Genomic DNA, 26,272 nt, shown 5'->3' on the forward strand with positions numbered 1-26,272 from the left:
AGAAGCTGCTAAATCTTGTGTTATCCTGATTGTGTTTCCACAGTACTTGAATTGTTTCCTTCTGGCAGCTTGTAATATTTTCTCTATGACCTGGGAACTCTGGAATTTGGCTACAATATTCCTAGGAGTTTTCCTTTGGGGATCTCTTTCAGGAGGAGATCTGTGGATTCTTTCAATTTCTATTTTGCCCTCTGGTTCTAATATATCAGGGCAGTTTTCCTTGATAATTTCTTGAAAGATGATGTCTAGGCTCTTTTTTTGATCATGGCTTTCAGATAGTCCAATAATTTTTAAATTCTCTCTCCTGGATCTATTTTCCAGGTCAGTTGTTTTTCCAATGAGATATTTCACATTGTTTTCTAATTTTTCATTCTTTTGGATTTGTTTTACAGTGTCTTGATTTCTCATAAAGTCACTAGCTTCCAATTGCTCTATTCTAATTTTTAAGGAAGTATTTTCTTCAGTAATCTTTTGGACTTCCTTTTCCATTTGGCCAATTTTGCTTTTTAGGGCATTTTTCTCCTCATTGGCTTTTTGGACCTCTTTTGCCATTTGGGTTAGGCTATTTTTTAAGGTGTTATTTTCTTCAGTATTTTTTTGGGTCTCCTTTAGCAAGCTGTTGACTTGTTTTTCGTGATTTTCTTGCATCACTCTCATTTCTCTTCCCAGTTTTTCCTCTACTTCCCTTACTTGCTTCTCAAAATCCCTTTTGAGCTCTTCCAAGGCCTGGGACTGATTCATATTTTTCTTGGAGGCTTTGGATGTAGGAGCTTTGGTTTTGTTGTCTCCTTCTGGTTGTATATTTTGATCTTCTTTTTCACCAAGGTAAGATAATGTAGTCTGACTCTTTTTGTGCTGCTTGCTCATGATCCCAGCCAATTACTTGAGTTTTAAACTCTTTAAGGTAAGAGTTTGCTTCCAGTGTGGAGAATGTACTGTCCCAAGCCTCAGGGGTTTGTAGAGCTGTTTTCAGAGATACTTGTAGGGACCTGTAAATTTTCAGTTCTTCCAAGGTGGTATGATAAGGGGCAAGGTGTTTACTCCTTTCCTGGCCTGTGACCACAAGTACTCCTTTCTGTTCTGTAACTGTGAGGAGGGGTTCCTCTCTACAGCCACTATAGCTCCATCACTCCAGCGCTCCTCCTCACCCCAGTACAGCCGCGCAGAACTGTGACCCAGATCCAAACACGGGAAAGCAAGAGATCCCTGCAGTCCCTCTCTGATCAGCCACTGGATTCCCCCTCAGTCTATGGGCTGGAAGCTCTGGAAGCAGCTGCCCCCCTGCCCCCCCCCGGCCACCCCACCTTCCTGTCTCAGCACCGCAGAAGCAGACTTTTCCCACTGACCTTCTAAAATTGTCTTTGGCATTTGTGGATTGAGGAGTCTGGAAACCTCCACAGCTGCCTGAGATTCAGTCCTCTGAGGCCTGTTCCATGTTTGCTGCAGCCTGCACGCGTTCCTCTCCCAGCCCAGCGCCATATACCTTTCTGATCAGCCATCCAGGTTATATTGGGCTGGAAATTTGTTTCACTCTGTCTTTTTGTGGGTCGTGCTGCTTTAGAATTCATCTAGAGCCATTTTTTATAGGTATTTGGAGGGGTTTGGGGGAAAGCTCAAGCAAGTCACTGCTTTCACTCTGCCATCTTGGCTCCGCCCCCCCATTCTATTTTTTTTTGCTGTTGTTTGCCTGAGATCATAATTACTACCTTTGCCTTTTCCACATCAACTGAGGCATAATAAATTCTTCTCCAGCCCTTTATTTTAAATCTTTCTGTTTCAAGTGTTTCTGGGAAACAGCATATTTTTGGATTCTGGTCTCTAATCTATCCTTCTGTTCTCTTCTGTTTTATGGGTGAGGTTATCCCATTCACACGCACAGTTATTATTGCTAATTGTGTATTTACCCTTTCATCCTATTCTCTTATACTTTTCTGTCTCTTTGTTTCTTGCCCCCTCTTAAAAAAGAGTTTGTTTTGTTTTTGATGAATCCTTACCTTAACTTATTTCCCCTCTTTCCCTCCTATTTCTTACTGGAGGAAAATGTGTTTCTGTATCCAGCTGTGTATTTGTGTATATTTCTCTCATTTGACCAGTTCAGAGGAGAGTAAGGTTCAAGTGTCACCCAATCCCTTACTTCTCCTTTTTATAGAGACTTACTTGCAAACCCTATTTATATGAGATAATTTCTCCCATTCTTCCTTTCCTTCCCATCCTCTCAGCTCACTCCTGTTTCTCATACTTTCCATTCTATTTTTGAAGGTTCATCAAAACACATCAGAATTAGTACCAAGCCCTCTATCCAATTAGACTTCTCGAGACAATATGGTGATGGTAGAATTCTGAAGAGGTACATGTTATTATCCCTGTATATAAGTATGTAAACAGATTGACCTTGTTAATCCCTTATTATTTTTTGCACATATTTACCTTTTTCTGTTTCTCTTGACTCCTGTTAAATTTTCTACTCAGCTCTGGTCTTTTTGTCAGGAATGCTTGAAAGTCCTCTATTCCATTAAAGGTCTATTTTCCCCCCGTAGGATTATACTTAGTTTTCCTGGATAAATAATTCTTGGTTGTAAGCCCAGATTATATGCCTTTTGGAATATCATTTTGCAAGCTCTCCACTCCTTTATAATTGTTGTTGTTTTGTCATTTCAGTCATGTCCAACTCTTAATGACCCATTTGGGGTTTCTTCGGCAGAGATAATAGAATGTTTTGCCATTTCTTTCTCCAGCTCATTTTACAGATGAGGAACTGAGGCAAACTGGGTAATTTGCCCAAGGTCACATAGTAAGTGTCTGAGGCCAGATTTGAGCTCAAGAAGATGTGTGTTGGTGACTTCAGGCCTGTCACTATATCCACTGTGCTACTTTGCAGCCCCCTCCTTTATAATAGTAGTTGCTAAATTTTATGTGATCCTGGCTGTGGCTCCTCAATACTTGAATTCTTCCTTTCTCGCTGCTCACAGCATTTTTTTTTCTTTGATCTGGAAGCTCTGGATTTTGAGTATAGTGTTCCTGAAGGGTGTTCATTTTGAGGTTTCTTTTAGGAAGTTAGAGGTAGATTCTTTCAGTTTCTACTTTGCTGTCTGGTTTGAAGAGATCTGGATCATTTTCTTTAATGATTGTTTGAAATATACTTAGGTTCTTTTTTTGGTCATGAGTTTCACGTGTCCAATGATTCTTAAGTTATCTCTGCTAGATTCTTAAATTATCTCTGTTTTTCAGTTCTGTTGTTCTTACTATGGCAAACCTCACACTTCTATTTTTTTTTCACGTTTTTGACTTTCTATTAATATTTTCTTGATGTGTCTTACAGAGTCATTAGCTTCTGTTTGGTCAATTATTCTAATTTTCAGGAAATTATTTTCTTGGGTAATGTTTTGTACCTCTTATTCCAAGTTATTCTCTTTTCATATCTTTCTTCCATGCTCTCATTTCTTTTCCCATTTTTTCTTCTGTAGCTCTCATTTGTTTTTTAAGATCATTTTTTGACTCTCTTTTAACCTTTTCCTCTAATTCTTCCAGGAATTCTGGTTGGCCTTGTATCCAAGTTGCTTTGCTTGTGGATGTTTTTGTTTCATTCTCTTGTGTGTGCCTTGAGCTTCTCTGTCACCATAATATTTCTTTATAGTGGAATTCTTTTTCATTTGCTCATTATGCAAGCCTACCTCTTTGGACTGGGTTCTGAGCACTTCTAATTCTATTTTCTTGTTCTGCTACTTTTACTACTCAGGCTGGAGACCCACAAGCTTTCAGTGCTCTCAAAATGATGTGATTTTAGACTACACCTGCTTACCATGCCCTGGTATGAGCTCTGTAAGTTCCTGATCTAGGTTTGGGTCTTTTGGCTTGTCTCTGTTTGGGAATTTGTGCTCCCAAAATGCTGCTGGACTCTGCCACTGTTAGCCCTCTGGGAAGGTAAGTTCAGAGGAATTGAATTCTGGGCTTTCTTTTGGTCTGGAAACTTGCCGTGGTTACTCCACTTTAAGCTTCATTCAGCCAGTCTGGAGGTTATGACTGAGTCTTTTGTCCTACTTCTGGGATTAGAACCGCACAACTATTCTTTGCTTCCAAACTTGTTCCCTGCTCAGTACATAGTTATGGTCCACTTAGCAACTGTACCTCTTTGCCATCCCTAGGTATAGATCTCTAATTAGTTAGGACGTGATTGTATGTCACCTTTTCTTACCCTAGTGCCCAGTCGTGGCTCTCTTTGAATCCCTGAATGCTGGAATGCTCTACAAGCATGCGCTCCTAGCGTGTGATTTCTCCAGTGTCTGCAGATCTGTGTCTGGAAGAATTGACTCATCATGGCTTTTTCTTGGATTTCCAATCAGAATTTGGTGTGGTCCATTTTTTAGATCTCTGTAGAGGGTATTTGGTGCGAAACCTAGGTTTTGCTTCTTCCTGCTTTTCTGCCACCTTGGTTCTGCTCATGGGAAATCCCTTTTGCATTTACCTGATATCACAGGGGAGTATGGCAGATTAGAAGTCTTAGCCTAAGCAGGAAAAGGAAGTGGAAACAAAAACAAGTATGTAAAACCTTAGCATTAGATAGAAATAGAATTTAACAGGAATAAATACAGTCTTGAATTTAGGTTCAAAAATCAACTTTACAAGTACAGAATTTAGAAGAAACCTGGCTTGAAAATAGTTCACATGAAAAAGACTTAGATATCTTAGATAATTGTAGAATCAGCATGAACCTGGTATAACATGTAATAGCTACCAAAAAAACTGACTAGTTTTGGATCACATTAATACCAGAGAGTTTTCAGGTTATGGGACATAACAGTTCTGCTGTACTATATATTGTTCAATGCCTGGAAATAGCAAGCACTTAATAAATGCTTTTTTATTCATAAGTGCTTTTTTTTTTATTCAGACCACATTAGGAATATTCATTTCTGGGTACTATTTTTTAAGGATGTTAAGCTATAGAATATGAACCAGAAGGTAATCACATTTATTATGAAACCAAACCATGTATAGTTTTGGCAGGAGTATTATGAGGCTTAAATAAAATAATGGATGGGTAAAGTACTTTGCAATCCTTAAAATGCTGTAAAAACATCAGTTATCATCATCATCATCATCATCATCATCAGCTTAAGTCATGCCTCCAGTCTAGTGACAGCTACATTCTCTGTGACTTCTACTGCACTCAAGCTGAACTCAGGCAATGTTTATGAAGCAGTACAGGGATGTGCTGGTAAATGTTTAACAATCACACCCTCTAGGGGAAAGAAAAAATTATATGTACACACACTTTTAAGCTTAATCAGCATGATTAACATTTTCCCCATCACCTTCTTAAAGTTAGAAAATCAAATAAAACTGTAAATCATCCCTGATTAATAGTGATCACTGATTTTTGAAGTGTAAAAGCTCACACTGAGAATTTAACTATGGTCTCACTCCTGTGGAAGTGGTTCCAGCACACCCATGGATTTTGGTGAAGAAAGTGAAGAGGGTTTCCTGAAAGAAAAGAATTGGTGTGGGCTGGGAGTGGGGTTGCATAGTGTGTGACTAGATACTTGAAGGGCTGTTGTGTGGAAAACTAATCAGATTTACTTCATTCCCTCAGAGAACAGAATTAATTGATGGAAATTACAGACAAGCACATTTTAGCCAGTTTAATTAAGAACTTTCTAACAAGGACTATCTAGCCATGGAATGAGCTGGCTTGTGAGATAGGAACTTCCTTGGCATTCTAGATGCTGGATATGTGTGAAATCTGTTCCACAGTCACTTTATTTTCTTCCAGAGAAAGACTGTTGTTCAACATCATCCATTGACTTTTAACTCTTAGCAAAGGTTACTTAGTCTCTCCCACATAGAAGGCTGCATACTTTAAAAGAATAAATGGTCTCATTTATATAAAAATATTAACAAAGAACTAGAGACCATAGGGAAAGGATGAGGTAGAACAGTTTTTAATACAGGAGTTCACTTTTTCACTGTGTTAGGGGTTTTAATAAGAGATTGGAGGAATGAAATATATCATGAGATAAATTCAGAATTCTTGGGGCTTTGTGGGATCTGCTCAGATGACATCATAAGTAAATTGTACATGTACTAGAGGAATTTCAAGTTGATGGTACACTGTTTCAGACAACCAAGTTTTGAAGTTTTTAGCCAGGTTCCATTTACTGTTTGATTTGACTCTCCTTGGCAGCTGCTGCTATCCTATGTAATATCACCACCACTTATGAATATTTGACTCTCAGGCATTTTGATACTTACTAATTCAATTGAATGGAATTAATCTGCTGACATACAGTATAAATCAGGCTTTTATTACCAATAGTCTAATCTCTTTTTTCCCCCCTATTATCCCTGTTATACTTTCTGCCTCTTAAAAAAAATGACTATTAGGTTCTTACATTGCTGATCAATGCAGCCTATAAACCAAGCCGTGTTCTTCGGGAGCTTCAGCTAGATGAAGATTCTGTGTGGCATGGACATGGGGAAACTCTAAAAGCCAAGTATGTTAGCTCCTTTGTCGTTCCCCCCCCCTTTTTTTTTGGTAGTTGAATGCATATTGGTTGTTGCAGGAAACTCCAGGATTATCTAGAATGTCGTTCTGAAATCTGGAGGACCAAAGATATATACCTGGAAATACTATTTAAACCATTAAACTGAATTGCAAACTATTAACTAAATGAAAGAATTCTACAAATAGCTAGTAATAAGAGATATGCAAGTCAAAAGAAAATTAAAGTTTTATCTCACTCTAAACAAATTAGCAAAGATAGAAATAGTCTTGGAGAGGCTGAAGAAACATAGGCACAGTAATACACTGCTGGAGCAACTATGAATTCGTCCAACCAATTTGAAAAGCAGTTTGGAATTTTGCTAAAGAAAGGAATAAAATGTTCATGCCCGGTGTCTCAGAGATTCCATTGCTAGGGCATATACCACGAGAACAGAATAAAGGGTCTCATTTATATAAAAATGTCAATAGCACCTTTCCTGGAAACAAAGAACTAGAGACCAAAGTAAATGTCAATCACTTGAGGACTATCTAAATTTATTGTGGTACATAAATGTAATAGAATAATATTACTGAACTGTAATAAGTGACATTAATTTTTTAAACTATAAGCAAACTTGATTTTTAGAAGCAGTTTCATCTTGAAGAACTTGAGGACTGGAAGGCAAACGTTTGCTTGTTTCCATTTTTTAGCAAGAAATTTTGCTTCTTTATGCGTTATTTTACTAGTATAATATATATATATATATAAGAGCAATCTTTTTCAAACTGAATGTCATGGAAGAAAATTCCTCACTTATAAAGTATGTAAAACATGAAGCATATTTTAAGAAACAGGCTGATTGGTGTGCACAGTAAGGTTTCCTCTGTTTGATTTGAACTAGTGAAATAACTTTGACATTTTAATTCCTCCAATGACAGATACAAAGGAAAAAGTTATCGTGCTACCGTTGAGATAGTGAGAACAGCTGACCGGGTGACCGATTTCTGCCGGAAAACCTGTATAAAATTGGAATGCTGTCCTAATCTCTTTGGTCCTCAGATGGTTCTGGACAAATGTTCTGAGAACTGCTCTGTACTGACAAAGACCAAATACAGTAAGTGATCTTTTAAATATTGGTAACTAGTGACTGGGAACCAGAGTACTTGGTCTATGAAACAGTGACATTTAAAAACATTTATGTAGCATCTAATACAATATGTAATTGTTGAACTCCACACTAAATTGCTTTTGCCTCTGGAGTGAAAAGCATCCCCCTGTTCTACATTCTGTCTCTTTTCATGCTCATCACATTTTTTAAATTAAAGAAAAGGTTTAAGTAAATAAACAGATTATAAGGCAAGATAGTTTTGTCAAGGCCCTGTTTTTTTTTTATCTCTGATTCATGATGCTTAAAAGCAATATGACAGAACCAATGCATCTTGGCCGAATTAATATAAAAAAAAAAAAGACTTCATCTTAGGCTAAGGAATTGTCTGTTAGACACTTTTAATTCATAAAATTAGCTTTCTGAATTCTTTGTAAGGTCAAGTGATCTCTTAATTCATTTCAATAAAATATATTTAAATGCCTAGCAAAATGTTGTGCTAGGATCTGGAGATACAAAAAGAAGAAGTGGCCCAATTTCTGCTCATGATGAGCTTATGGACTGCTGGGCAGATAAGGCATGTGTAGGCAAGGCAAAATATCTCATATATGGTTACACTTATATTGTCTAGCCCTTAGGGTACATGAGTATACATCTTAAAAACCTTGGGAACCACTCAAATTGATCTTTATTTCTTTTCCATAATGTATTTCTAGTAAATAGCATTGTCAAAATTATTGTGGACTTTAGTGGGAGAATCTCTTTTTTAACAGTAATTTGGGTGAAATTAACTTAAATCAGAAGTTAGGAATACTCAGTTTTATTTTTTCCCTTACCATAAGGGCATTCTTGATACATATTCTTTACAACCAAGAGTTAAGGTAGTCAATATTTTAAATAAGTGATTTATTTTGATAATTTTTTCAGCAGATTGTCATTTTTATTATGAAGGCTAATTAAAGCAGACAGTGGTGAAACCACTAGGTGCACCATCTCAAGGTTAATCACTGGTATTTGGATCTATCTTTTTTTTTTTTAAGGCATTTGGGGTTAAGTGACTTGCCCAGGGTCACACAGCTAGTAAGTGTCAAGTGTTTGGTCTGAGGCCAGATTTGAACTCAGGTACCTCTGACTTCAGGGCTGGTGCCCTATCCACTGTGCCACCTAACTGCCCCAATCACTGGTATTTGGGAGATATGTTTGATGTGCTTAAATAGAAACCTATTGTCATTATGTTAGAATGAATCAATAAATGAATTAGAAGTATTTATTAAGTACTTAATATGTGCCATTCCCTGGGATACAAATGCAAAGGCCTCAGGGAACTTATCTCCTAGTAGGAGGAGATCATGTGGGAGAGGTGGGCAAGGGGAGGGTGTTTTGGTTTGGGAGGACACAGGGATGATGAGGGGAGTCAGTTGACAATAGTATCATTGATTTTATTAGTGTACCCAGAGCTAGAGGAATAAAAGGTTATAGAGGGTTTACTTCAGTGACTGGGGATGGCAAAGAGGTGGCTAGAAGCAGCATAGTGTGGGGTCTGGAGCCAGCCAGATGTGGTAGGCCCTATGCTTCAGGACTTGCTAACTCACCTGTCTGGGTATCATAGCACTAGGCAGTAATTCCAGAGCTGAGTGGATTAAGTCTCCCTGGCTTAGATTCAAGAGGGAGCGTAAGCTGGACATTCAGAGGGAATGTGTAAAGCATGGTGATACTTTCTAGCAAAAATTTCCCCTTTTCTCCCTCTCACTTCTTTCCTCCCCACCCATGGAAAAAGAAGGAAAAAACAAAACGCCTGTTACAAACATGTATAGCCAAGCAAAACAGGTTCTTACATTGGCCATGTCCAAAAAAATGTCTCATTTTATACTGTGAGTCCATCACCTCTGTCATGAGGTGTCGTATGTTTCATCATGAGTCCTCTGCAATTGTGATTAGTCATTGTGTTGATCAGAGTTTTAAATCTTTCAAAGTTATCTCTTTACGATGTTGTTACTGTATATTGTTCTCCTAGTTCTGATCATTTCATTCAGTATTAGTTCATACAAATCTTCCAAGGTTTTTCTGAAACCATCCCTTTCATCATTTCCATCACATTTATGTGTTATAACTTGTTCAGCAGTTCCTCCTTATTTGGTACCACAAAAAAAGCTGTTATAAATGTTTTAGTACATATAGGTATTTTTCCTCTTTCTTTGATCTTTTTGGAATATAGGTCTAGTAGAGTGGTATTGCTGGGTCAGTTTGCATAGTTAAGTAGCTTTTTGGGCACAGTTCCAAATTGCTTTCCAGAATTGCTGGTCCAGTTTACAATGCTACTAACAGTGTATTAATGTACCTATTTTTCCATAGCTCCTCCAGCATTTGCCATTTATTTGTCCATTTTGTCAGTCTAATAGGTGTGTAAGATGGTTATCTCAGAATTGTTAGAGCAGTTTTTCATATGACTACTGATAGCTTGAATTTCTTCCACTGAAAACTGCCTTTTCATATCCTTTTCACTATTTATTAATTGGGAGAATGGCTCTTATTTTTGTACATTTGAACTAGTCTCATGCACACACACACACACACACACACACACACACACATCTCAGAAGCATGATGACAATTTCAAAAAAAGGTCATATGAATGTATTACTTTTTAATACCATTTTCTAAAAATTAGCCATTTTCATGATAATGCCTTCAAGTTAAAAATATAAATTAGATCTCTATATACAGTTTTTGTGGGTATTAAAACAAAAACAAAAACAAAAAATAACCGTCCAAAATTTGAAATAAAAAAATTTTTTTAGATGATTTTTATCTTTCCTGACTAGTAAGATAATCATTTTAAATTGGATTCAAATTGTGAAGGAAGGTAGATGATTCAGAACATAAAGCTCAGATAAATCTTATCACTGATCTCATGGAGTTTATTTTAGTAGGACTTGATAAGGCAACAAACCCAAATAATTATGATATACAACATTACATGATAAATTCATTGGAGAATTGCAAAACAATATGCTTTTTGAGGTCTGAGAACTCTATATCAAGTTGACGGTGAAGTTAGAGGAGCTTAACAAATTTGTATTGCAATACATAATGTATTAAAACTTTATTTTTAAGTTCAGATTACTGTCTTAATGCTAACAGCTCACATTTATGTGACATTTTTATGTTTTGCAAAGTGATTTCCTCAAATCAACCCTGTCAGGTAGTGCAGACATTTTTAATCCACCATTTTAAACTGAGGTTTTGAGAAGTTAAGTGATTTATTTATGGCTTATAGCCTATAAGTATCTGAGGATGGATTTGAATTTAGTTTGACACCAAGCTCAGCATTTTTTCCAATTATATCATGCTACTTCTTCCCTTTTAGCCAAGATTGTGGGCTGTATTATGATTAAACTGATTGGTCACATTGTTTCTCTCTTCACCCCAAATCCCAAATAGTTTGTTTCAAAAAGGGGTAGAAAGCAAAATACCTCCTTCACTGTATCTTCACTTTTATCTTCCATTGTTGTCCTTAGAGACAGAACAGAGTCTTATTTCTGTCAAAAGCACTACCATCCTTCTAGTCACCCAGGTTATAAACTTTGGCTATCCTTGGTTTTCCTTGATTCCTCACTGTTATTCCACATATCCATTCAGTTGTCATATCTTGTCATTTCTACCTTTAAAACATCTAGGACATGTGTCCTCTTCTGTTTATATAGGTAGTCTCATCTGGTCCTCATCACCTCTTTATTGGACTAGTGCTATAGCCTATTAATTAGTCTCCCTCCTCTGCAACCTATCCCACACACAACTAGCAAATGACTTTCCTAGAGTCTAGGTTTGACCATGTCACTCATCTACTCAATAAACATCAATGACTCCCTATTACTTTTAGGATCATATATAAGCTCCTCTTTTTGGATTTTAAAACCTTTCACAACCTGGCTCTAGATTACCTTTCCATGTTTACTATATAATACTCCCCTTCACACACTCTGTGGTCTGGCCAAATTGACCTCTTTGCTGTTCCTCACACATTGCATTGCCTGTCTGCAGTGCTTGGAGTGCACCCTCACCTCACCTCACCTCACCTCTCCCTTTTAAAATCTTGTTAATCCTTAAAACCTTTCTCAAGTGATGCCTTCTCCATGCAGCTTTTCTTGATAACCTCCCACCCCCAAAAAATGAGCTTATGTTGATATTCTGTATGTACTTAACTTACTGACATGTTGTTTTCCGCACTAGGAAGTAATTTTTTTGAAGGCAGAGACTGTTCATTTTTGTTTTGGTATCCCAGTGCCTGTCACCTAGTAAGCACTTAATAGATATCTGTTGATAAATTGACATCATCCATTGACTTTTCTTTTTTCTTAGCCTCTGACCTCTTTTGCACTACCAGATGTGATGACATTTGAAAATAGTAGCCTTGAAGTACCATAGTCATACAGAAAAGTATGATACGAAAGTCTCATATCTCTCTCTCTCTCCCCCTCTTTCTTTCTCTTCCTCTCTCCTGGTCACATGCCTCCAGCACACTATTATGGGAAGAAGAAAAATAAAAGAATTGGGCGGCCACCTGGTGGGCATAGTAACTTAGAGTGCGTTATGAAGAAAACAAACAAGAGACGGAAGAGGAGGAAGAACTTCTTTGTTCATAAGAAGAAGCGCTCCTCAGCATCTGTGGATAACACACCAGCAGGCTCTCCCCAGGTATATGGAGGGAGCTTGGAGATGAGAGAACTGAAGCTTGTCTCTGCTTCTCTCACTTTGACAAACATTATTTCATGCCAGTTTCAAAAGGGAACAAATTCTGTAGACCTTGATAATTTGACTCTGACTATTGAGAAATGCTTTTTTGTTGCAAAAACCAATGTTTTTGATAAGTTGTGGGTCATGCCTTGTTTTTTCTGCTGTAGGGCAGTGGGTGTGAAGATGATGATGATCAGGATGAAGTAGATGAAGAGTCTCTAAGTGAAGATAGTGCCTCTGAACAGCAAGATGAGCTGCAGGAAGAATCAGAAGTGTCAGAAAAGAAATCATGCTCTTCTTCTCCTACCCAAAGTGAATTGTCTCATTCATTGGCTCAGGATCGAGACAAGAGAAAAAGAAAACTTCGCACTTTTTCTTTCTCTGATGAGAATAAACCTCCTTCACCAAAGGTACCTGTTTAACAATTTTTTTTCTCCTTTGCCCTAGGATTTTTGTGTGAATTGAACATTTGCAGAAATAAACATATCAGATAAGATTTTCCTCTTTTTCTATATGGACATGAATTTTGAGGAGTTCTCTTTAAAAATGCATTCACAGTGCAACAATTACTTGCCCAAAAATTTTTATGAGGATTGAATAATAGGATAGTAGTCCTAGAACACTGTGACTGCTGGGCTTCCATTAAAAAAAAAATATGTGTATGAAAGATGCTTCCTTGTTTGGCTTATTAGTGAATTAGAAAAAAGTTCTTTGAGTTTTTTATGATAGATACTTTTAGGTTTGTCCCAATTTTTAAAATCATTGACACTTTTGATTTTAATAAAGAAATTTTGTCAAAATATAGAAATAATATAGATTTGATATTATTTTTTTCAAAAGCCACTTCTGAAGTGCCTTGAAAATACAAACCACTGTTCTACCTTTTGGAAAGATTGACATAATTCTAACACGATTCCTAACCCTATCCTTATGGCTTTTAGTGGAAAAATGGCATCAAAACAAAATCTTTTACTTTTATATTTAAAGTCATTTCAAAATGATTCATATTAATAGAAGTGGTCAATCAACCAATAAGCATTTATTAAGCACTTACAGTTTTCCAGGCTTTAAGCTCGGTGCTAGAGCTCCAAAAACAAATGGAAAAAATTATATCTGCTTCAAAGAGCTTTCAGTCTAGTCAGATACAAATGTATTACATACAAAATGGATACAATGTAATTAGAGTCTTAAATGATCTCTTGATTTTTAATTTAAAGTTTTTCTTTTGTTGGAAATACTATTTGTCTCATTTGGGTACACCACTCCAAGGAGGGTTTAAAAAATTAAATGTGTTGCCTTTTTCTTTAAATGGTTCAAATATTTTTCTTAGTCCTTCAAAGAAATTAAATCTTCTCTTTATTTTCCATGATTATCATACTGAATAACACCACAAACATTTATTGAGTACCTACAGTGTCTAGGGCCCTCTGGTCATTTTCATGAGGAGTCTGCCCTAAACCCATTTTAAATATAGACTTCACTGCTTGGCATTGACAATAAAGGATGTAGACATTGTTTAAAGGTGATGGCCAGAATTTATGGTACTATAAAATTTGCTTTTATTTGGTGGAAATGAAGGAAATAAAGATTGAAGTTGCTGAAAAACTACAGCTGGACAGTAACCCACTGGAGTGGAGTGTGGCTGATGTTGTGCGGTTCATCAAATCTACAGACTGTGCTCCATTAGCAAGAATATTCCTGGATCAGGTACTATGGATGCTTTGCATTTTTGTTAACATATCTTACAAGGAAAAAGCTTTAGACATATTTAGTCACTTTTAACAATTCATCCACAAACCTTTAAAAACAAGCTTTTTTCAGATTTAAAAAAAATACAAGAGTTTCATATTAATTTTTCCAAGTTACAAAAGGGAGTAAGCATTTCTGTAGCACTTACTGTGTGCCAGGCACTGTGCTAAGTACTTTACAATTACTATTTGATTTTCATAACAACCCTAGGAAGTAGATGCTGTTACGATCCTCATTTTATAGATGAGGAAACTGAGGAAAGCAGAGATTAAGTGACTTGCCCAAGGTCATATAGCTAATAAGTGTCTGTGGCTGGATTTGAACTGAGGTCCTTCTGACTGTGGGCCTCACAGTCTATCCGCTGCACCTTCTTGTTGCCTTCAGGTATTGGAGATGATATAGCCTATTTCGTTGTTCGTTTGTCTTTTTTTTTAGCCAGTTTCTTTGATTGTTACAGCATGATGTTTGCTAAGCAGAAGGCAGTTTTGTGGTCCAGTGGATAGAGTGCTGGGCCTGGAGTCAAGAAAACTCATCTTCCTGAGTTCAAATCTAGCCTCAGACATTTACTAGCTGTATAATCCTGGGCAAGTCACTTAACCAGTTTGCCTCAGTTTCCTCAATTGTAAAATGATCTGGAGAAGGAAATGGCAAACCACTCCATTATCTTTGCCAGCAAAACCCCAGATGGGGTTACTAAGAGTCAGACATGATTGAAAGGATTGAACAAGAATATTTGCTAAATAGTTTTATTTTCCTAGCAGTGATGAATGCAAGTTCTAAAATTTGAGTTCTGTTTATTTTAAAGCAGTGTCTGTGAAGTGTATTCAGGGTATCCCGAAAACTTTAGTGCAGTTTTAGGTTTATTAATTTAAAATTTCACTAAGAGATTTGCGATTGTGTGCGTGCATACACATCCTTACATATGTATGTATGTATGTATGTATGTATGTATGTATGTATGTATGTATGTATGTATGTATGTATGTATAGACATACATGTGGCATATATGTATATGTGCACGTGTATGTATATGTATATGTTTTTAAATTTATTTATATTTGAGACCTTACGGTGTCCTTTAATCACTGGTAGTCAGTTTTAAGGAAAACTTTAAACAGCAAAAATAATTCCATTGTTCTTAACTATAAAAATGGAAGGATTTTGTTTTAATAATTTGGGAAGTTTAAAAAAGATTTGTATATCATCCCATAGAATATTTTTTTGATGAACAGATATCCTCAGTGTGTTTCATGAGTGTTTTGCTCACATTGTAGAACAAAAAAAATACTGAAGCTTAACACTCTTTTAGGTTTAGAGATGTGTATAATCAATTCCTTTTGGAGGGCTACCATTTATAACTTAACTTTATTGAATGCCTGAAAGCAAGAGAGAAGTCAGTCTGGAGACAATTACTGATGAATCTACAATGTTACTAGATTCTGAATATTTGTTAGTAATAAGCACTATGAAAAAAATTTTTAGTAACCATTTTTTCTTAAAGGAGACAGAGGATAAGAAAAAAACTGCTCCCTTTGTTCAGTAAAGTTTGGAAAGGATAAGACTTAATGGACCAGCCAGTATAAATGGAGTTCATGATGAATGAACACTGCATACAATTAATAGAAAATTCTTCTTTTTATCCTTTGACAGGAAATTGATGGTCAGGCCTTACTACTTCTTACCCTTCCCACTGTTCAAGAGTGCATGGACTTGAAGTTGGGCCCTGCTATCAAGCTTTGCCATCATATAGAGAGGATCAAGTTTGCCTTTTATCAGCAATTTGCTAATTGAGAAGGATGGCCAAGGTGAACTGGACCTTTGAAGCACAAACGCAGCGAGCCATTGGTCCCTCTCTGAGATGGCGTGCTGACTTTGGTGACCTCCAGATGTCTGCTTGCTGTGATTTTGCACTTTCAGGGAAAGAAGACCACACACATGAAGTAAAACAATGCACACTAAGTGTCTACCCTGCCAATGGAATTGTGGTAGTCCTTTGTTCATCAGATTACATTTTTTTAAAAATAAAAGATTGCGGGAAAAGACAGAGACTCCTGTGAGGAGAATAAGTGTTTCACAGATTCAGGTGGTGTGGACTAAGAACTAAGAGTAATATCCTAGGCTGCTGGAATACGCTTTTTCTGTTGCTCCTTTTCTTTTTGGTCCTTCCCATGGTAGATTGATATGTTCTCTGCTTCCTTTTCTTGGGAAAAGAGAACATGACTGTAACTTAGCACTGATATAAGGCTATGCCTTAAGGAAGACAAGTGCTCCATTTTCAATATTCTTTTTAAACTTTTTAAAACTAAAAGCAGCTCATTGGGGAATGTTTTGTGGAACCAGGGCTTTATATATGTATAGTTCCATTTTAGCCCATTTAAAAAGCTTTTCCTGGTGATTTCTCTTTGTTATTAACTCTGTTGACAATTGTAGTTAACAGTTCTGGGTGGAATTTTTTTCCTGTGATGCTTGCTTTGCTGTCGCCATAACAATAAGGAATTATGTAAGATGAAAGTTGAAGGAAGACGTTTTAAAAAATTATAGTGAAAAAATTTGTGGGAGCTTACAACAGTTCCTGAAACTGACCTAAACCCAAAATTCTCATGAATATGAGATTTTTACAGAGATATCTTCCATATTTGACACTGGTCAGCTAGTTAAGTGGCACATCAGAGATTTGTTAGTAATTTAATTGAATTTAATTGAGCTTCTCAAGAGGATTTTATTATTCTTTTCTCCTACAGTGGCTACCCCATTCTGTCCTGTCTCCAGGTTCCTTTCTTCATCTAGCTAACATACATTTGACAAACAGGCAAGCCTCCCTTCACTTGTTCCCAGCCCTACCAAGTAGTCAGTACTTCTACTGAAGCCAAGTAGTTAAAACATTAGTTTTTTCAGGAACCTAGAGTACAAGTTGAAAATCCTCATTCTGTGGAGGTGACTTAAAAATCCTAAAAGAAGTTGAAAGATCACAGAATTGTTGGACCTCTGAACATTTCTGCATTCTGATTTAACTGCAGAGGAATCTCAAGATAGGATGTCATCCACATTTAGGTGATCCTGATGGAACAAATCTATAGCTCTTTTAAAATCTACACCATCTTTTATGGCCCTGCTTTTTTAAGTTAATTGAAAATTAACTTAATTGAAAATTTTTAAATAAATTGAAAATTCAAGTGAATTTGCTTTCACAGTTATGCTGTTGGGAAGCTTCAGCAGAACTGTCCAGCTGAGCTCTCTTGATTTCATTGTGGATGGAGAAAAAAGAAGCATATGCTCACGTCCTGTAAATTATGAGTTTTGATGAAAATTGGGGTTTTTTTTATGAAAATCTTTCTGGACTGTCCCCAGTCACCAACATATTATATTCAGACCATCCATCTTCTTCATATTCTACTTTAGATATCCCCACACCTACTAACTTATTGATTAGGAATTCTTATTGTGGGTATAGATAACAGAGCTTATACGGTCTGGATCTTCTGTACATTAAATATTGAGTGAACTCTCTTAAATTAGATTCTATAGCCAAATGACAATAAGCACCAGTTATTACAGTGCATTTTGAAGAGGCATTCAAAAAGTTATGTCTAGTAAATAAGGCATCCGTTTATTTTTTTCAACATTCAGTAGCTTCTAGACAGTTCTCTTATTACTTGGATACTTAAGTGGACCAGTGATTTCATCAAGGTAAGTGCTCCTTTTGGTAATGCGGGTCACAATCCATCCATGTCCTTGGATCTTTTGGAACTCTTTGTCCTTGTCCTTCCCATAAATTTTCTACAGAGGGTCCATTCAGAGTGCTGGGAACTTCTCTTTTTCTCCTGATACTGCACCTATATCAGTGGGGGCTGACTATCATTATACCTTGCGCTGGACATCATTTCTCTAGGTAAACATCTTGCTGATGACATCCTTTATGCTGCCTTTTTTGTGTAATTTTTGGTTGGTGATGAATACTTTGCAGCTTACCCATCACTGTCCTGACCTTCTTACTTACCCTTTGGGTCACCCTCTCTTCAGGACCTGTGGAACTTCATCACTAGGACTCATTCAGCCTCACTGGAAGCATTCTATTGGGCAAGGAAGGATAATAAGTTCCCTGAAAGTATTCAACTATTTCCTAAAGGCAATCCAACTTACTGTCTTCCTCTTTGATTCTGGCCCTAGCCTATTATCTGTGCACAATATTATTTGTCCAACGTGTGTGCTAATGATGAGGCAGCACTATAGATTGGTTGCATCCAAGTGCATATCATGCTCTAGAGAGTAGACATTCTTCATCTATTTAGTTTTTCTAGTGTGGATAACTAACCATATATGTGTTTCACTGGGACAGATTTGTAGAACCTTGGGTCACCTCCACAACAAGGCATCAAAGTAACACTTTGTAGAGGTCTCTCATATAAAAAAGTTTTCATATAAGTAAACTATAGCATAATGAGTAGAGATAATTGGATATTTCAATATAAAGATTGGTCTAGTGAAGGAGTAGGGGGAAATGTGTGGTATTGGGCATTAACTAGAGAGATCACTTTTTGGTATCCTCATTAATAAAATTTTCTTCTGATCCTAACTACCCAGTAGTGGAATCAATTCAATTGGTAATATTTGGGAAGGTTAAGGAAAATTCCTCTCACCCCCAAATAGTATTGGAATTCTGCAAGTAGAGTTTGGACCCTCAAGTATTTCCCATCTTAATTAGGAAAATTAAACATACCTTACATGTGGAAGTCCACTAAATACAACAATTGAAATGTTACTTTCCCCCCAAATCTATTTTTACTTCTGAAAGAACCATATAATTCTGGAGCTTAAAAAGGGAGCCTTAGGGATGAATGTAGTACAACTCTCCAATTTTATGTTTGGGGAAAAATTGAAGCCCCGAGAATGTGGTGACTGTACAAAATTAAACAAGCTGGTCATTAATAAATATAACCTGAAAGAGGGCCTGGGTTTTTTGATTTCTCAATGTAAGGCTCCTTTCACTGTATCATATTTCCCTCCTCTACCCACTTCCACAATATTTTAATATGCTTTCAATACTTGGAATATACAAGCTAAGTAAAATCTCAGGGCCATTTTCTTGGAAGGAGACCATAACTTAAGACTAAAGCATTCATGCCTGTTAATTTTCTACCAAACATCTGTTGTATCACTCCCTCAAATAGAATTCTTTCAGCAACTGAGTTAAAGATGCAGAGTTAAACTCAAGAAAAAAACTAATTGGAAATCCTACGTGGAAGCAGTAGTTTGGGAATGTTTGGGGTGTCACTGTGTCCTTTAAAATATACATTTCATATTAGCATTAGTGTAAGTAATTAAAGTAGTAACCTCATCTCGTTTTGTGGGAAGGTTAGAAGACTACGATGATGTGAGCCCGGAGGATCAACCCAACGTTAATATTTTGTATCCATTCTCTTCTGTCTCTTGGTGTTTCTTCCTCCAATCACACCGGTTCCACACTGGTGATTCTTATTGAGGTCTTTTCATAGATACTCTGTAGAGGAGTCACCCAGCCTGAGGGAGGTCTTCTTTTGGTTCTTTTACTGTCTCAGGGTTACTAATGTAATTCTTAGGCTGTTCATCTGTTGTTTTGCTGGACAGCTGATCCACCTCCTTTTCTGGCCTGCAAAATGCCTTTGGGATCCCCACTTCTTGTGGGCATGTCATCATAGTGAACATGCAATAGTTTATTTACACTCATTTATACCCATAATTCATGTTTCTGTTGCTCTTCGGGTTACCTGCAACTTAGCTTCATTCAAGATCATGCTGTTCCATTGTTTGCATCCTGGCAATTTGGGATTGTTGAAAGTACTACAGGATTTTCCAGATTTGATTCAACCTAATCTCCATTCTCAGCCTAGCTCATCATTCATTCGCAGCAACTATGCCCAGGATATATATGAATGAGTTGCAAGTAACTACATATCACAGCCTGGGAAATACAAAATTTTTCATCTATTTTATTTTTATACTATATAATATTAGATCTATCTCTTTTACATTGCTGTGATCTGAGGAGGTAGTGTTTTTTGTTTTGTTGTTTTTGTTTTTTAATGTGTTAGAACTTGATATTCACAGTATTATCTGTGAATAGAAGCATTTGTAAAACCTCACTGTGTTTGGATTCCATATAGGGTAATTTTCATTATACCAGAGAACACTTTGGGTGACCGTATGAGTCCCTTTTTTATACCTTACTTGATCAATCAATCAGTAAGCGTTTATTAAACACCTACTATGTGCCAGGCAATATGTCAGACACTAGGGATCCTTGATTTTAGTGCTCAGCAGATTGCTGAAGAAAGATACCTTTAATATTGATGTTAGTCTCCTATATTTCTAATGTACATGTGGAAGATAGCCTTCTTAGAAGCTTTCAAGGATATAGTTTTTTCTGCTGAGTCAAATCCTTTTTTTTTTTAAATAAACAGTAGATATGATCTTGCTGTAGTAAGATTCTTGCTGTAGTAAGACCTGTTTGTTCCTTTTTCATGTTTTCATTGATGATACCTTTGATGATTATGCGGGCCATTCTCCTAAAGATGTTGCAGAACTTAGAAAATGGGTATTTCGGTTAACAATTATTGAAATCTTCTCAGTCACACCATCTGTGGTCTTTTCTATTCTTTCAGAATCTTTTCCTCTTTGAAATAGCTTGAAAATGGACCCCAGAGTGCCTTGACAATGACCACCTTGAGCACAGATTTCTTATATGCATTTTGTCAGATCAGCCATTCTTCCCAAATTCATTTTAAGTGCTATCACCATATCTTTATGTAGTATATTGGGTACTGAAATGGCCAAATACATGGGTGGTAATTAAATTCATACAACTAATTAAGGAAACTAGTATGATAAAGATGCTCATCAGTGTATTCCATTTCATGTCTACTGTCATCCCCACCCACAGTCCAGTTTTGTCTGCAAATGTTCTCAGGATGACCGAGCTCTGCTTGGTCTCATATCATATTCTGAGCCAAATCATTTTTACCCACAATTGCTTTTGTGTTATTTTGTAAAATGATAATGTTTTTAATCTTCCATCATCCTTTTTAGCAAATAAGCTTATACACTAAACCAGTGGTGTCCTTGGCTGCCATTTCTCTACCCTTGGCAAGAAGATTAAGTGTTTGCTGCTGGGGCATTTTTTGGGGTCTTTTGGCCTATTCACTCTAGTGACTGCTTTGCATCATTTAAATTTCTCTTAAAAATCATGACAATACCTTTTTTAGTTAGTTTATTTCTCATTTTTTGAAATTAGTAACTTATTTCAACAGATCAGGTTGCAAGTCATCCATAGGCTTGCTTTTAATCTGATATTTACATTGTTAGATTTAGTTAAGGAAACAGAGACCCAGAGAAGTTAAGAGACCTGCTCACTTACTAGGGATGAAGTGATGGAATGAGGACTTGAATGCAGGCTTCTCTGCCTCTCACATTCTCTTCACACCACCATATTGCTGCTGTTAAAACTGTCTATCTCTTTTCTTTTTTGGCCTTTGCTTTAACAAGCTGAGATGGCTGTTGGATCAGCAATTAGTATTTTCCATAATAAAAGTATTAAAATGTAGTCATTTTCATTTTTCACATTCAGGTTAAGTGCTTACGATATCCAGAATCTTCTGAGTGTCTTAGAGTCACATGGCTTCTGAGGAGCCTGCAGTCCTTTAAATTCTTTGATTTCTTGATATCAAACTATATTTACCAACATGATTTTTGCTTTCTCCTGTACCTATTTTCATATTGAAGTCACCACGAATAGGGATATATGTTGAGTTAATTTTGCAATTTTTGTTAGGTTCATCAAAGAATTTTTCTTTTTCATCCTCTGCAATGTAGGATACTGTGTAAACTTCAGTTATTTTCCTGGTCTGTTTGCTTACATTCATCACAAGGACTGCAAGGCAAGATAACCAATGTTGTTGCCTTTGGAAAAACTATGAAACCAACTCTGCCAACTCCTTTATTCATCTTGCTGAGGAAAATATGCAAGTTGTCCTTCCATTTATTTAGCTGTAGCTTCTTTGTCTTCTGATTTCATTTATAACAAAAATGCCAGTATGTACATGGTTAACTTCCTTTGGTAGTATCCAGCTTGTTGGTAGTTTTACAGAGATGAGTACCAGCTGTTAAATTAATGTTTGTAGACAGTCTGGAGCCATGTGATTCTTAGCATTCCTTGCCACCTTTCCCACTTATCCACCCCTGTTTAGGAGAAAGTAACGATCAACTTTGAATTTTCAAAAAGGATGATTCTTCTTGATTGCATAAAATATTTCTGTGCTAAATATTGACATGTGTGCTCTTCATTTCTTGGGAAAAATTATCTGGTTGCTGTATTCAGAAAGAGTTCATTGTAGAATAGTTATATTTGCCTAGATTTCATTTCCAGGTGGTACTCTTGTTCACTCTAGTCCAACAGGGCAAGTCTTCCATAACTGTGTGCTCATCATGCATTGACAACTTTAGAAATGTATTAATGTGCTGTAGTTTTCCTCTAGGTCCCTGAAAATTTAACAGGGTGATTAATAACTTGTTTCAACTTGGTCATGGTATTAGGTAAATCATTTAAGTTACATATGCTGTGGGTTCTGGGGAATTGGGGTTAGGGCTTTAGGCAGTTGAGCTATCTAATCAAACTGCAGTGGGACTCTAGCTTTCATATTATCCTTGCTTATTTTGCAGTATAGTTAACTCTTGCATATGTTCCATAGTATATTCTGAGGATAGGGCACATTATACCCACTAACCTTCTGGCAGAGACATAAATACTTAATTATTCCACAGGTAAAACCAGTAAGCCAGATCTCACACTTAGCTTTTTTGTGCCTCTTTTTCCAGGAATTAAAATTCAACTCACTGTGAGATAGGGAACATTGGACCATAGCTTCTTTAGAACTTTGACTTAACTTTCTATTTGGTACCAGTTCAGCAGGTGATCTGGGAGCTGAAATAGGCTCAGAGTGATGGGAATTGCTTTGTTGGGACCAGGTCTCAAAACCATCTCCCTAAAAGTAAGGTAAACATTTTGTTTGTTTGGTTGTTTTTCCTGGGGGATGTACAAAGAACATCAGGGAGTTTTAGGAGCATGTGGGTTTGTGACATAAATGGGATAAACTATTAGAGAGGCTTTTATTTATCTGGCATGTTCACCAAAGACTTTTCTTATGATTAAGATGTTGAGAGGTTTGAGTTATTCCTATTCTCATTAATGTTTTGAGAGAAAAGCCAGGAGCTAAGTCCGTGGCAGAAGCCAATACAGGACTTGGTCTTAGGCATGTGTTTGTAGGGAATGTTTGTTGTTTAGTTTTAGTTTTAAAAATTAATTCAACGCTTTTCTGTATTATCAGTAGGAGACTCATTGGCCTTATGAAGCTGATGAGAAGGGAATACCATCAGTCTTGGTGGGAATCAAGTACCCCTTCTATGAAGCTGAACTGGTTGGTTCTGGGTCATTACAGGATGTGGAGTGCTGCCTCAAAACCACTGTAGAAAGTAAGCCTACCATAAAGCCAAAAAAAATATTCAGTCCTTTTCATGCAAATATTACTTATTCTTGACTTTTTTCACTATTAAAAACACTTTACTAATGAACTTTTGTCAATCTCGCTCTTTGCAAGAGACTGTGAGTACTTTGGAAACTTGAATTTCTCCAGATAAGCCACATGTGGACTTGCATTTCCAGCTAAAGAGTTCTAAACTGTATGCTCAAAGTCCAATTGTATCCTATTCTAAGCCCACCTTTTTGGGTGCTCCCTTCAAAACTTTCCCCAAACCATACCAATAGCCTTGTTTTTGAAGGCAGCCTTAGGGGTAAAAGAGTAGAGGGTGGGTGTTGGATGCACTGAAGATTACAAGGTTCTTTATTGCAATGTTTGAAGAATCTTCTATTTTTACAACCAGCAAAACCAGGAATTGAAGTGGGAGAATGGAAAAGTAGGCCTTTAATTCCTATCCCATATTCCTTTTCTGGTTTAAGAGACACGATTCAGTCTGTCCCAGTGCTGTGACCTGTCACAAAGGACTGCTATTCAAAAGGAAATAAGCCAGAACCTTGTCAGATGGGTCTCCAACACCAGCACTGAGGCGCTGACCCTGAAGCCTCCATGGGAGGTAAGGGGTCTCACTTCAACCCACTTTGGAGGCAATAGGTGAAACTGGCATAGCACAATGCCCCCATCTGAAAGATGTTTTTGCACCAGGGTCATAGTGTTATCATATGGCTACCATATGCTAGGTTCACATGTAGGTACCTGCCCTACAACCTTAGCAGAATGAGAGTGGACAAGGCTAAGACACTTGAATTGAATGGAGTGGTGGTTTGAATTCTGGAACAGCCTAATATAAGAAGCAGCTGACTTTGGTAGGTTATGATACTCAGGCAAAAACAATAAGCTGGTTGTATTGTCAGTCACTTAGTTCCACTTTGCAAGAAACCTTTAAGGAAGGTATCTTGAGGTTTTGAGTTTTCTTCCCTCTTCTTTTTCTCCTTTTCTCCTTTTTAGTCAAATAACTCTATGTAGACAATCAGAGGTCTGCCAGGTAGGGACTCCTGGCTGGTACCAGCACCATGTTTAGGCCTCTTTCATATACTAACTCATTGGAACTGATGCACTTTGTTTCCTGTATTTTGCCTTTTTTATTAGCTGCTTGTTTGGAACAAAATGAAATGCATACTGTGTTGTGACCTTCCTGCTTGCTGTTTTTTCCTTAATTTCAAAAGTTATGCATCAAGGGTAAAATACTACTTAAGGAGAAATATGCACAAAACTAATATGCCTATTGAAAATAATGTCCATCATGTTTGGTAGGTGTAGTGACTTCAAAGGATTTTAAAAACTATTTTAGATGGGTATTTTGCTTGTTTCCTTGTAAATAAGAATGTAAATAAGTTTGTGGTATGACAGTTTTAAGTGATTGTAAAAAAAAAATTAAAAAAAACAACAACACAAACTGGTTTCATTTGTGCTGATTTGGATAGCAAGAAACACTGTGCTATCCAGATTAATCTTTTTCTTTTTTTCCTTTTCAATCTAGTAGGGTTTCTCAGAGTCGCTTGAGCAGGGCAGTAAACTTCTTGATACCACCAAGTGGGGCTACTTTTCAGGGTGCTCATGTTCACTATCAGATTCTTGCATTTCTGACCAATGGTACTTTTCTATTCTGGTCCTAATATTTTCTTAACCCAAGTGCTATAAGAGAAAGTAGAAGCCCAGCTTCTCAGCATAATTGAGCCCTGGAGGCATGAGCTGATCTCCAGTGGTATCTAAAGCAGCTCCTGGATACAAACCTACTTGGCCTGAGGAGTTGTGCTCTGCACTAGGCACTAGGCATCACTTTGTGAGATTTTCCTGCATGTTTCAGCCCTGGATCTTCAAATACCTTTTGGTCTAATAACATCTAACTGGACTTTCTACTGTCTTAATTTAAGGCCATTTCTTTCTGTGAAGTTTTCTGTGGATCAGGAGTATAATTAGTTAAGCCTTTGATACCCTATTAAAGTCCTTCACATAATCATTAACTTAGAACTGGAAAGGAACTTTAGATGTTATTTTATGAAAAAGGAAACTGATGTCCAGAGAATTTAAATGACTTGACAGCTTAAGGTCACAGAGATATAAGTGGAAGAGCCAAAATTCTAGTCTAGGTCCTCCAACTGCAAACCTGGCTCTCTATCCACTGTATTCTGTCTTAAAATCAATAATTAAATCAACTTCTTTTCTAAGATAAATAACTATTGCATGTTAATTTTTGTATTTGATCATTAATTATTTTATCATTTAACTGAAAGCAGATTACTGCTTTCACCAAATCTTTAAGATGTGATTTGATTTACATTCCTATCAACTAGTAAAGCTTATGAAGAGTAAATTTCATTTGTATACAATCATTCACTGTGCCTATTCTTGACATGGTATTTGTTATAGAACAAAGGTAGTCCTCATGCCTACTCAAAACTACAGTGTGTTCAATATATTGGATCCTCAGATTCAGCTAACATTCATCATGTGCCCACCACAAAGATAAATAATACTTCCTCATGCAGTAAGTATGCTCTGACTCCCTCTTCTAGAGCCAGGTTGGCCACATTTGCCTCTCAGGGTCTAGGGAGTAACCTTGAAGGATAGGGGGATATCTTCTTTATTGCTGTGGCTAGAGGGCTGCCAGCTGTGTTCTTCTATCTCTCAGATGCCG

The 26,272-nt window shown here is 36.9% G+C and overlaps 1 protein-coding gene across 5 annotated transcripts in view; it reads left to right on the forward strand.

Moving 5' to 3' along the window:
• The window catches only part of SFMBT1 (Scm like with four mbt domains 1), a 166,324-nt gene extending 141,294 nt beyond the window's left edge, over nucleotides 1–25,030 (forward strand). For all 5 annotated transcript variants that reach the window (XM_078152290.1, XM_078152289.1, XM_020971489.2 and 2 more), the window contains 6 exons: nucleotides 6,382–6,491; nucleotides 7,421–7,596; nucleotides 12,104–12,282; nucleotides 12,489–12,731; nucleotides 13,900–14,028; nucleotides 15,722–25,030. In XM_078152290.1, the coding sequence (XP_078008416.1) occupies nucleotides 6,382–6,491; nucleotides 7,421–7,596; nucleotides 12,104–12,282; nucleotides 12,489–12,731; nucleotides 13,900–14,028; nucleotides 15,722–15,862 (978 nt within the window). In that variant the 3' untranslated portion in view covers nucleotides 15,863–25,030. The remainder of the gene's footprint in view (nucleotides 1–6,381; nucleotides 6,492–7,420; nucleotides 7,597–12,103; nucleotides 12,283–12,488; nucleotides 12,732–13,899; nucleotides 14,029–15,721) is intronic.
• The last annotated feature ends 1,242 nt before the right edge of the window (nucleotides 25,031–26,272 follow it).

The sequence above is a fragment of the Phascolarctos cinereus genome, unplaced genomic scaffold, assembly GCF_003287225.1.
Source record: "Phascolarctos cinereus isolate Bilbo 61053 unplaced genomic scaffold, phaCin_HiC Scaffold_4;HRSCAF=312, whole genome shotgun sequence".
Lineage (NCBI taxonomy): Eukaryota > Metazoa > Chordata > Mammalia > Diprotodontia > Phascolarctidae > Phascolarctos > Phascolarctos cinereus.